This window comes from Pseudophryne corroboree, chromosome 8 (assembly GCF_028390025.1).
Source record: "Pseudophryne corroboree isolate aPseCor3 chromosome 8, aPseCor3.hap2, whole genome shotgun sequence".
NCBI classification, from domain to species: domain Eukaryota; kingdom Metazoa; phylum Chordata; class Amphibia; order Anura; family Myobatrachidae; genus Pseudophryne; species Pseudophryne corroboree.
Genome location: NC_086451.1, coordinates 477,673,267 through 477,685,927, shown reverse-complemented (window position 1 = coordinate 477,685,927; position 12,661 = coordinate 477,673,267). Strand labels below are relative to the sequence as shown.

The 12,661-nt window shown below is 48.4% G+C and overlaps 1 protein-coding gene across 1 annotated transcript in view; it reads left to right on the top strand.

Moving 5' to 3' along the window:
- The window catches only part of KLHL4 (kelch like family member 4), a 299,589-nt gene that overhangs the window by 213,250 nt on the left and 73,678 nt on the right, over positions 1-12,661 (top strand). The window contains exon 4 of the mRNA XM_063938383.1: positions 8,035-8,231. Within this exon, the coding sequence (XP_063794453.1) occupies positions 8,035-8,231 (197 nt within the window). The remainder of the gene's footprint in view (positions 1-8,034; positions 8,232-12,661) is intronic.

Here is a 12,661-nt window from a genome sequence, read left to right as displayed (position 1 = left end):
GCACTGTACACTGGTTGATAAAGAGATAGTAGTATACTCGTAACAATTAGGATGACACTATGACGGTATAAAGAATGAAAAAAAAACCACGGTTAGGTGGTAGGTATATAATAATAAATAATACAATTCTGGTCGGACGGACTGCCTGCCGTGTGCCGACACAGAGGTAGCCACAGCCGTGAACTACCGCACTGTACTGTGTCTGCTGCTAATATAGACTGGTTGATATTTAAAGAGATATTAGTAGTATACAACAATACTATACTGGTGGTCAGGCACTGGTCACCACTCCTGCAGCAAAAGTGTGCACTGTTAATTAATATAATTGTACTCCTGGCTCCTGCTAACAACCTGCAGTGCTCCCCAGTCTCCCCCACAATTAATTATAAGCTTTTAATTTATACATTGATGACTGTGCAGCACACTGGGCTGAGCTGAGTGCACACAGACTGAGTCACACTGTGTGACTGACTGTGCTGTGTATCGTTTTTTTTTTCAGGCAGAGAACGGATATAGCAGAGAGAAGTGAACGGATATATTATATTAAATAAAAGTTAACTAGCAACTGCACTGGTCACTGACTGTGGTAAACTAACTCTGTCTGCGACTCTGCACAATCTCTCTCTATCTAATCTATCTATCTCTATTCTAATGGAGAGGACGCCAGACACGTCCTCTCCCTATCAATCTCAATGCACGAGTGAAAATGGCGGCGACGCGCGGCTCCTTATATAGAATCCGAGTCTCGCGATAGAATCCGAGCCTCGCGAGAATCCGACAGCGTCATGATGACGTTCGGGCGCGCTCGGGTTAACCGAGCAAGGCGGGAAGATCCGAGTCGCTCGGACCCGTGGAAAAAAAAGTGAAGTTCGTGCGGGTTCGGATTCAAAGAAACCGAACCCGCTCATCTCTAGCTTACAGTACCGACATATACCGTGCAAGTATATACCATACTAACCGTACCACTGGATGCGCAGATATTTTCTTACAATACATTATATACATAGAAACATAGAGTATTACTGCAGCATTAGGGGTAGTTTAGGGGTCTGGGTCAGGGCCAGCAACAGAAATCTTGGGGCCCGGTACACAGATATCTCTGGGGCCCCCACAACCCCCTTAACTTGGCAGAGGGGCTTTAAAAAAAATTGAGCGTTTGACTGTCAGTGACCCCGGCGGGTGGTTTTCCTGCTGGGCTACCCGTCTCTTCGGTGGCGGTGGCAGGGACATACAAAAAAGCGCCAGCGCAGCGACATGCGTAATGATGGCAATACAGCATGGACCACAGGGGATGGACACAGCGATGGGGTAACAGGAGGGGGGGGGGGGTTAGGGGGCTGTTACTTGTTTTCCTACTTACATTGAGCAGTTGGAGCAGACACTTTAAAAAGCAATATCGTCACTGTGGTCCCGTTATTTGTGTCCCTGAACCTTGGGGCCCCCTGAACCCTGGACAAGTGTCCCCTTTGTCCCCCCTGTCGCTGGGACTGTTAATGGGCAATCATTAGTTAGTATAAAAAATAGTTTATTCTTGATAAAATAAACTATTAATAAGCAGAATAATCTCTTCTCCTGTAGGATGTGCACAGACTAGATCTGGCTTTAGTTTTGGATCCTGATTTTTTATTTTTCTTTAATTGATAAAAACAGCTAAAGTCACGTTATTTTTGCAATCCAAACCGAATCCAAAAGCCGAAATTTGGATTTAAAATCTGAATTCCAAACTGCAGGAAGATTCTAACCTGGGATAGGTTTGGATCTTCACCGGGGATCCGAGCCGGGTGTTGGTTCGGATATCTGGAGAACGGAACCGCACAGCTCTACTAACATTAGGGCAGATATATTAACCTGGAAAAGGCATAAGAAAGTGATACAGCAGTGATAAGTGCAAGGTGATAAACGTACCAGCCAGTCACCTCCAATATGTAAATTAACAGTTAGGAGCTGATTGGCTGGTGCATTTATCACTGGTTTATCACTTCCTTATGCCATCTCCAATTTAATACATCTGCCCCTATGTCTCTTGCACTGAACAGGTAAAATGATCATTTCTGCTTGGTTAATGTATAAAATGGTCAATTCCGATTGGTTAGTGTGTAAAATGCTCATTTCTGATTGGTTCGTGTGGTCCAGGCGCCCTGTTTTATGGTGCTGATAATCTACAAGCTCTTATATTATCTACATTTTCTCCTAATCTTGCAGACTCCACCCCCTACATATTATACTCGTTGTATTATGTCCATAGTCCTAAGCACGTTCAGTTATATATATATCCTATCACATCTATAGTATATAGCATCTCTGCATCCTATCCCTTCCTGTGTGTGGCATGTAATATATATTTATATATTTGTTTTGCATTTAGCAGCTTAGAGGCTGGTACTTAGTCCATTTTCCGCCAAGGACCCAGCTGCAGTATGGTGCTGCCGTATGCGCTAGTTGTGCCGCGGTTTCTGAGAGTTGTCCTGCCATTGGTTACATACTGTAGCTGGGCGTTACATTTCTATGGAAACCCCCTCCCCATTTATCCGGGCTTGGGACCGGCTATGAGATTTACATAGGCTGGGTTATGGCGTCCTCCCTCCACCTCTCACACCAGACGTTCTCGTGGTCTGGTGGTCTCTCTTATGGCCTGTGATGTAGTGCGGCTCCAGCTTCCACCTCTCACACCAGACGTTCTCGTGGTCTGGTGGTTCTGCTGCTGCCTGTGATATAATTGCAGCTCTTTCCTTCTGCTACTCTGACATCGCGTTCCGCGGCCTGGTGATCACACTGATGGCCTGTGAAGTACCTTGAGCCCCCTCCTTCCACCATGCTAATATCAGTTGTTCCCTGATTCTGGTGGTACACCTGATGACATGTGATGGGGCTTCCTCCTTCCCCCAGGCTGTTGCCAGGCTCGTCCACTTCTCAGAAAGACACTGGACCACTCTCCTTGCACCTTGGTGTATGTCAGTGCTTGGGTGTCTCATTGCCTTTTCCAGGTCTTTGGCCATGTTGTTTAGATCTCTCGATGACATGAGATCATGTGGAATAAACTCATTGATGACGCTTATGAGTCTCACCAGGTCTTCTGTCTCCATGCATATGGGCAGTTTCTTTAATGCCTTCAGTAGCAGCTTCTTCAGCAGATGGTTCCTTGCAAGGTTCCTGTAGAGGGACTCTTCATACTGGAGATCCCCCCAGTAGCTGCCCTCCAGATGTCTGGTGCTACACCCCAGGTGGGGTAAGCAGGTCTTCAGACAGGCCGCTGCAGCCGATGACAGTTCTGCATTCATGCTCTGCATCTTGGTAAGAATCGCTACAAGCTGTTCCCTTATTATGGTACCTATATCACTACATGGGTAGCGCCGGTACCTCTTTATCAGCTGACTAAGTAGCTGCAGAGCGCTCAGTTGTACATCTTCGCTGGGATGGTTTATGTATCTCAGCACACGGAACAGTATTCTGTCATTTCCATGGCAGCTTTTCTTATCATCTATCCGCACCACGGCCATTAGGGCCTGCATCACTGCGGATAGAATCGCCACGGTCGCACCTTTCAGTGTGCGCAGGAGAGCCTCGATGATGGTGCTGGCCAGTTTCCTGGCCTCCTTTGGTGATGATCCTACACCATTCACCACGCACTGTATGGCCATTAAGAGTACGTCTTCATCACAGTCGTACAGCGCCGTTAGTATGGTGTTAATGATGACGCTGTATACTCCTCCAGACAGGCAGGTGGCGTACTTGAGGAGCTCTGCTGCGACTGTGAGGCTGCAGAGTTTATTAGGGACATTGGCAGACTTAAATACAGGGCGTAGCATCTTCATCATGTCCTCGCCGCCTCCCATCGCTATGATCTTGCTCACACAGCTTTCCACTGTCACTTCTGCGCTGTACAGCCCATCCGGTGTTATGGAAGTAATAGGCACGCTGGGGGAAGGTGACATTATACACGACAGCGTGTGCTGCAGTGACAGTGGGGGGCAGCCATCCGATGTCATGGACGTTTGGATCTCACAGACGGTATAGTCCCTGTAGTGCTGGGACAATAGTACTAGCACTTTGCTAGCTGCCTGCCAGTCCCTCCCTGCCTGTTCTGCCTGTATCATGGCTCTCACCACTAGAGGCGGGATGTTCTCTGTGAGTAAGGCGGCAGCGTCCTTCCTCACCTCTAGTACATGGGCGTAGAGCGCAATAATCATGTCCGCACTCGTGACTGTTGCGCTGTTACTAAGCAGCCCTTGTGTTTCATCCATTATAATCATCAGCTTCTCAGATTCCATATAGCGGATGATCTCTGGCACACAGTTACTAATAACCGGTGCAAAAATAAGATCTAGTAGATGGATCATTGTTACCGATTCGGCAAATCCAAGGCGTAGTCAGTACAATCTGTCGTAGCCAAGGGTAACGTCGCCGGGTCAGTCAGAATCACTCTCTCAGAGTAAAAGTACTGTATAGCAGGTCGCTAGTAGCAGTATGAGGCCACAGCTGGCCGGCCCCCCAGTATGTAGGCTGTGAGGCCTGTGACATCACTATGATGTCATAATGGCCTGCTCAGCATCAGTGACATCACACATGGCTGCCATGATTAGGGATCTGGTTATAACCGGTTTATGTGAAATAGCTTTAACCAATGGCTTCATCACCTAATACTAATATCTACATTCAGACCAGCAGGGACACCTGTAGCCAATGTCACACTATATGTTTTATTGTGTCACCCAGACATAACGCCCACCTGTGTTATAATAACGCCGGGTCCACAGGGCGTCATTACAGAATCTAACTCTCTCTGCACATGTTACATCTGCCCCCCCCCCCCCCCCTGCACTGCACATGGTTTTGCCCATTAGCTAACAAATTTGCTGCTGCGATCAGATCTGAACTAGGCTTCTTGTTCCTTAACACACAATTGAATCTAAGGATGACATATAAACACAATTTACCTAATTCAATATTTATTGTAAAATTTCTCAATAGGAATCTTTTGGCCTACGGGTGCGGTGATTCAGAAAAGTTTGAGAACCACTGCAATACAGCGTGGACCACAGGGGCTGGACACAGCGATGGGGTAACAGGAGGGGGGGGGGGAGGGGGGGGGGAGGGGGGGGACCTGTTCATTGTTTTCCTACTTAAATTGAGCAGTTGGAGCATACATTATAAAAAGCAATGTTGGCACTGTGGCCCCGTTATTTGTGTCCCTGATCCTTGGGGCCCTGCACAAGTGTCCCCTTTGTCCCCCCCTGTCACCAGGCCTGGACGCAGGAAGGAGAGATGCGGGTCAGAGATGAAGATTCGGAAAGTCGTAAGTGGCCTGTCTCAGGTCTATGTACTGTACTGAGCATTGGAGAGAGATAAAGTGCAGAAAGATAAAGTACCAGCCAGTCAGCTCCTACTCCAAGTGTGACACATTATTGCTGCAGAGCGTTGTCAGTAACTGAGCATCCTCAGCAATGTCTGTGAGCGGGGATAGAAACTCTGCACTGCACATGTTATTTCAGGGCCATAACTAAAGTACCAGTCAGAGAGACTAAAGAATCTATGGTCCCGAGTCAGATCTGATGGCGGTTGTGCAAAATCGCACGGCGAACTATTATCAAATGACTGCGCATGCGTATGCACCGCAAAGTGCAGGCTTGCCGCCAAACAGCGACAGAATGGTGTGAATATTCGATCGCTCGGTGTACGCAAGGTGACTGACAGGAAGCGGATGTTTGTGGGTGTAACTGCCCGTTTTCTGGGCGTGTCAGGGAAAACGCAGGCGTTCCCAAGCGTTTTCAGGGCGGGTATGTGACATCAGCGCCGCTCCAATCAGTATGTTTGTATCGCACTGTAGGAGTAAGTCCTGGGCTGCACACACACTGCACACACTGGAAAAATCACTCGAGTTACAAACGGATTTGCAGATGTCCGCTGTCTGGTGAAATTTTTGCACGGCGTACACATGCATTCGCACACTTACACGGGGCAGGTTTTCACTCTCTATGGGCAGGAACTATATGATTGCAGACCTCTGCAAAAACGCAGAGGAGCGACCAGGTCTGTATTAGGCCCTATGTACTAAGCCTTGGCGAGAGACCTTAGTACATTGGTGGTCATTCCGAGTTGTTCGCTCGCTAGCAGTTTTTAGCAGCCGTGCAAACGCTATGCCGCCGCCCACTGGGAGTGTATTTTAGCTTATCAGAATTGCGAACGAAGGAATCACAGAGCGGCTACAAAAATTTTTTGTGCAGTTTCTGAGTAGCTCCAAACCTACTCAGCGCTTGTGATCTCTTCAGACTGTTCAGTTCCTGTTTTGACGTCACAAACACGCCCTGCGATCGCCCAGCCACGCCGGCATTTTTCCTGGCACGCCTGCGTTTTTCCTGGCACGCCTGCGTTTTTTCGAACACTCCCTGAAAACGGTCAGTTGACACCCAGAAACGCTCCCTTCCTGTCAATCACTCTGCGGCCAGCAGTGCAACTGAAAAGTTTTGCTAGACCTTGTGTGAAATTGCATCGTTCGTTGTAATAGTACTTCGCGCGTGCGTATTGCGCCGCATACGCATGCGCAGAAGTGCCAATTTTTTGCCTCTTTGCTGCACAGCGAACGCATGCAGCTAGCGATCAACTCGGAATGACCACCATAGACCCTTTACAATGAGGCAACATCATTTCTGAGTTTAGTTCCATTTTGTCAAGAAGAACAGCAGGGGTGTATCTGCCCATTGGCCAGGATGTCACTCGCCAGGGGCGCCAGCAAAGGAGGGGCGCTGCCTAACGGTGCCACCCGTGGTCAGGGGGTAGATATTTAGAGGCACTGCCTGTGTGTGCCTCCCCCCCGCAGTGACGCCCGGCAACATGTAGAGCTGGCAGCAATGGCAGCCACAGTTCCTGGCGCCGGTGTCCGGCACAGCACCGCACTAAAATCAAGAAAAGCTACATAAAATTCAGCTCCCAGCAACCATTGAGAGCCCAGGAACTCCCGGCAGCAAGGGCTGCTGGGAGCTGTAGTTTATGTAGATTTTCTTGATTTTTGTGCGGTTCCATACCTGACACCGGTACCGGGAACTTTGACTGCCGCTGCTGCCAGCTCTACATGTTGCTGGGTGACCCTGTGAGTGAGGCACTGCCTGGGGGAGCCATCTGATTTCTCCCCCGCTGTCTGCACCGCACTGTACGCCTCCCACCTCCCCATGCGGCACTGTCCTGCTAGTAACTTTGTCTGGCGAGCTGGTGAGTAACAGAGACAGACACACACACACTTACACTCACAGACACACTCACTCTATTCTGAGAGGCTCTACCTGGCACAGTGTGTATAAGGGGTTCCCTGGCACAGTCTGTATAATGGGCTACCCGGTGCAGTGTGTATAAGGGGCTACCTGGTGCAGTGTATAAGGGGTTAACTGATGCAGTGTGTATATATGGCTACCTAGCGCAATGTGCAAGGGGCTACCTGGCACAGTGTGTATAAGTGGCTCTACCTGTCACAGTGTGTATAAGGGGCTCTACCTGGCGTAATGTGTATAAGGGGGGGTTTGCACTACTGTGATGTAATGCATGTAATGGGCTCTAACATGGCATAATGTGTATAAGGAGTACTACTGTGTAGCGTAATGTTAATAAGGGGCCTTAGTGTGGGGCATAATGTATATAAGGAGTACTACTGTGTAGCGTAATGTGAATAATGGACATTACTATGTGGTGTAATGTGAGTAAAGGACACTACTGTGTGGTGTCATTTGAATTGCGGGTACTATTGTGTGATCATGGCCCTTTTTAGCACACGTGCCTTCCCTATTTCAAGTGTGCGTGTGTGTGTATGGGGGGGGGGGGCGTCAGTCCTTTACTTTGCCAGGGGTGCTCGGACACCTAGATACACCCTTGATGAACAGCACCCCCAAAAACTGCATTCAGAAGTTCATACGTAGATGTGTTATGTTTGTTTTTGCTTGATTAACTTGCAATTAGGAAACCTGTAAATTGTATCACTAGATGCATAAAAAATTCTTGCACCTCATATAGAGAAAAATATATATATATTTTTTTATCTGTCATCTCCAGGTATTTTAGAGCTGAAGGAGGACACCATAGAGAGCCTGCTGGCCGCCGCATGTCTTCTCCAGCTCTCGCAGGTTATAGAGGTTTGCTGCAATTTTCTCATGAAGCAGCTTCATCCGTCCAACTGTTTAGGGATCCGGTCATTCGGGGACGCACAGGGATGCCTGGAGCTCCTGCGGGTGGCCCACGGCTACACCATGGTAAGAGATCTGCATTCCTACTGTCCAAATACATTCACAGGGATCTGCGCACAAACACCGAGACCGCATTCCTGCTGCTTTTATAGGCAGTCATGATCCGTGGTGGGAATTCAATTATGGAGAACTCTAACGTGTTTATTGTAATTGCTGTATATTTATATCTGGGGTTACAAGGTTGCACTATACTCACAACAATACTACTGTATTTATTATTTAACTAGGTGATTCATCACGCCCTATGGGCGCTCTTCACACTGTCGTTAGGGGCTACGCCCCGTTAACCCCTGCATGCCTTTGAACATACGCAGGCCGGTAGATAACAGATACAGAAATGCAGGGCAGTATAGAGGGCATACAGAAATGGGGACCAGTTGAGAAAAAATAGAGAGGCGTAGGGGGGGAGAAAGGGAATGTAGAGAAACGCTGTGCGATCGGTAAAGGATAGGGAGAGGCAGGGTGGTAGGGAGAGGATAAAGAGAGGCAAGGTGTTAGAGAGAAAATACCGTTGCAAGAGGCTACGACCCGTTAACCCCTGCACGGGCTTCAGCTGTGCTATAATTGTTATTATATGGAGTATTACCTGCAAAAAAGTTTATGCTAGTGGGTAAATATTGCAAGGGGGAAGGGCGTGCTGCTAGTGTATGCAGCGCAGCTTATACACACAGTGGCCACAGGTATCAGAGCCGCAGCACCCCCGCCCCTCCCCCACCCGCTTCAGGTGGGGGCGGAAGTGCCGCGGGTGGGAGAGGGGCAGGGGGTGCTGTGGGTGTGGGTGCTATGGGTGGGGGGCGGATGTGGTGGATAATGTGGGTGGCGGAGGGGCGGGAGTGCCGTGGGTGAGGGAGGGGTGGGGTGTGCTGCAGATGTGGGTGCTATGGGTGGGGGAGGGGGCGGGAGTGGCGTGGGTGGGGGAGGGGCGGGAGTGCTGCGGGTAGGAGCGGGGCGTGTGCCGCGGGTGGGGGGCAGATATTTGTGAAGGCTGTGGGTGCCGCGGGTGGGAGGGAGGCGGGTGCGGTAGTTAGAGGTCGTCCACGGCATTCTCCTCCGGACTGTGCGGCAGCCGCAAGACTCACCGGCTGCAGTGTCACCAGGGTGCAGGGAGTGTACAGGGAGGAGGAAAAGAGGGGACTGGGTGGAGATGGGGAGGGGACTGGGTGGGGATGGGCGGACCGAGGGAGGGGACTGTTCCTGGCTGCATGCAGCCACCCAGATCTGTGACTGTGACTCCGCCCAGCGTTAGAACGCCAGGCACAGAGTCACATGGCTATTATATAGGAGATGAGGCCTCAACACTATTGTAGTTATAGCTTAGCTTAGGAAAAAAACCATAAATACATATTTACTAACCTCACTTGCGCAAGATATTGTATTAGGGGCTTTTATTTGAGTATTGTTTAGCGGGGGCTTCTTATGATTATAGATGCGACTAGAAGCATACTGTAGTTATTGATTATTTGCAAAACTCTCAGATTTCACATTTATTTATTTATTGTAGACAAACAAAGAGTTTAGTCAGATATTTATGAAAGAATCTCAAACCAAAAACACCTAAATTATGTTGCTCGCCGTATAAATAGATAGGTATACACCGCGGAAGGCGGTTACATTTGTCGCAAGGATTTGTGGTGCATTGTAGCAGCTGCTTTCAGTGACGCACTTTGCCACCTTCTGTTACCACCCACTAGAATGTGCGTCCATTTCCACGCTGTGTCATTTGCGCAGACAATCGGGAAGCATGTGCGCTGCAACTCAGACACATGTGAAAACTTAATACATCAACCACATGCGTCTGACTGATTGCAGTAAGTCTGGGGACATAGGCAAATGCAGGGGGGGGGGAGGGGGTTTCAGGTTGCACGGAAAACCCCCTCCTCTTGGCAAGTTGCTAAAATCTTGTGTTAAATATAAATACTGTAGTCCATACAGTATCCAGTTTATAAAAAGACTAATGTTTACATTAATATCCAGGGTCGTGACTAGGTTATTCTACCGCTCCCCCAGACTCCCGCACTTGCACTAATGTTCCACAGAGTGGGAGATTGTGGAATGCATTTGGGAAACCCCCCTCTAGAGATCCTGCGTTTGACGCTGGACCCTCATTACCTAGCCTACAGTTCCATTTTTTTCAGTGTAAATCCTGATTTTCAATAGATATAAAGAGTTTAATGTACAGTATGTACAGCATTGGAGAGAGATAAAGGGGTCTATGTATTAAGCTCTGGAGAGAGATAATATTTATGGAGATGAAGGGGGACATGTACTAAGCAGTGATAAAAGTGGAGAAGTGTTGACGTAACATTTATAACTTGCATACTATAAAAGTATACAGAGCAGCTGATTGGTTGCCATGGGCAACTTCTCCACTTTCACTGCTTAGTACATGTCCCCCAAATTACCAGCCAACCAGCTCCTAACTGTCATCTTTCATACCCAGCCTGTAACATGGCAGTTAGGAGCTGATTGTCTGGTACTTTATCTCTTTCCACTTTATCTCTCTCCACGGCTTAGTACATCGACCCCTAAGCCAAGGGAATATGAATAGGGTGTATTTGGGATGAATGGAAGAATAGGGGTATTGGTGGTCATTCCGAGTTGTTCGCTCGGTAATTTTCTTCGCATCGCAGCGATTTTCCGCTAATTGCGCATGCGCTTTGTTCGCACTGCGACTGCGCCAAGTAAATTTGCTATGCAGTTAGGTATTTTACTCACGGCATTACAAGGTTTTTTCTTCGTTCTGGTGATCGTAATGTGATTGACAGGAAGTGGGTGTTTCTGGGCGGAAACTGACCGTTTTATGGGTGTGTGTAAAAAAACGCTACCGTTTCTGGGAAAAACGCGGGAGTGGCTGGAGAAACGGGGGAGTGACTGGGCGAACGCTGGGTGTGTTTGTGACGTCAAACCAGGAACGAAACTGACTGAACTGATCGCAGATGCCGAGTAAGTCTGGAGCTACTCAGAAACTGCTAAGAAGTGTCTATTCGCAAATCTGCTAATCTTTCGTTCGCAATTTTAATATGCTAAGATTCACTCCCAGTAGGCGGCGGCTTAGCGTGTGCAAAGCTGCTAAAAGCAGCTTGCGAGCGAACAACTCGGAATGAGGGCCCTTAGCGGGCCCAATATAAGACACTTTGGAGGCTATGTATATAGTATCTAGTTTGCTGTCCCATAATAAAGTTACACACAGAAGATGAATAATTTCCATCAATTAAATGCTATCAGATAATGCCACATTGGCGTCATTGCAGTAGGACGGGCGCCCCCCGTGGCACCAGAGCATTCTGGGATTTGGAGTGGGAATAACAGATGGCTATTGACATGTCGGCTACTCCTGCTACAGACACAGAATAAATATTGTTTCTATGCGCTGATCCGGCATATATATATAGCGACGGTCGTACAGGGCACATCCTGCGCTCTTTGTTGTCCGATGTTACAGAGTCAGGAAGTGAAATCCTTTCAGGAGGATGCAAGGACTTGTCTGTCAGAGAACACCGGCTGGCCTGCGAGAGATAGCGGACAGGAAGCTGAGATTGCATCCTTACCAGAGAGAGATTTGTCTATCACTGGGTCTGGGAGGATCTGTAAAAGAGCTATTCAGCTAAAGCAAGACGCGTTTTCTGCCGGGAGTACGCACAGTGGGGGTCATTCCGAGTTGTTCGCTCGTTGCCGATTTTCGCAACGGAGCGATTAATGCGAAAATGCGCATGCGCATGGTACGCAGTGCGCATGCGCTAAGTATTTTAGCTCAAAACTTAGTAGATTTACTCACGGCAAAACGAAGAATTTTCATCGTTGAAGTGATCGGAGTGTGATTGACAGGAAGTGGGTGTTTCTGGGCGGAAACTGGCCGTTTTCAGGGAGTGTGCGGAAAAACGCAGGCATGCCAGGATAAAACGCGGAAGTGTCTGGAGAAACGGGGGAGTGGCTGTCCGAACGCAGGGCGTGTTTGTGACGTCATACCAGGAACGAAATGGACCGAGCTGATCGCAGTGTAGGAGTAAGTCTGGAGCTACTCAGAAACTGCTAAGAAATTTTTATTCGCAATTCTGCTAATCTTTCGTTCGCAATTCTGCTAAGCGAAGATACACTCCCAGAGGGCGGCGGCTTAGCATGTGCAATGCTGCTAAAATCTGCTAGCGAGCGAACAACTCGGAATCACCCCCAGTGTTTCAAATGAGGCAGTCATTCTATGTGTCATTTAATGGAATCTTCAGAGCTTCTCTGTGTATTGGGCCTAAGTCAAGGTTGATTGCAAAATAAAATTTTCCCCTAATGGGCAAAACCATGTGCACTGCAGGGGGGGCAGATGTAACATGTGCAGAGAGTGTTAGATTTGGGTGGGTTATATTGTTTCTGTGCAGGGTAAATACTGGCTGCTTAATTTTTGTTACATCTGCCCCACCTGCACTATGGGCCTAATGCAGACCTGA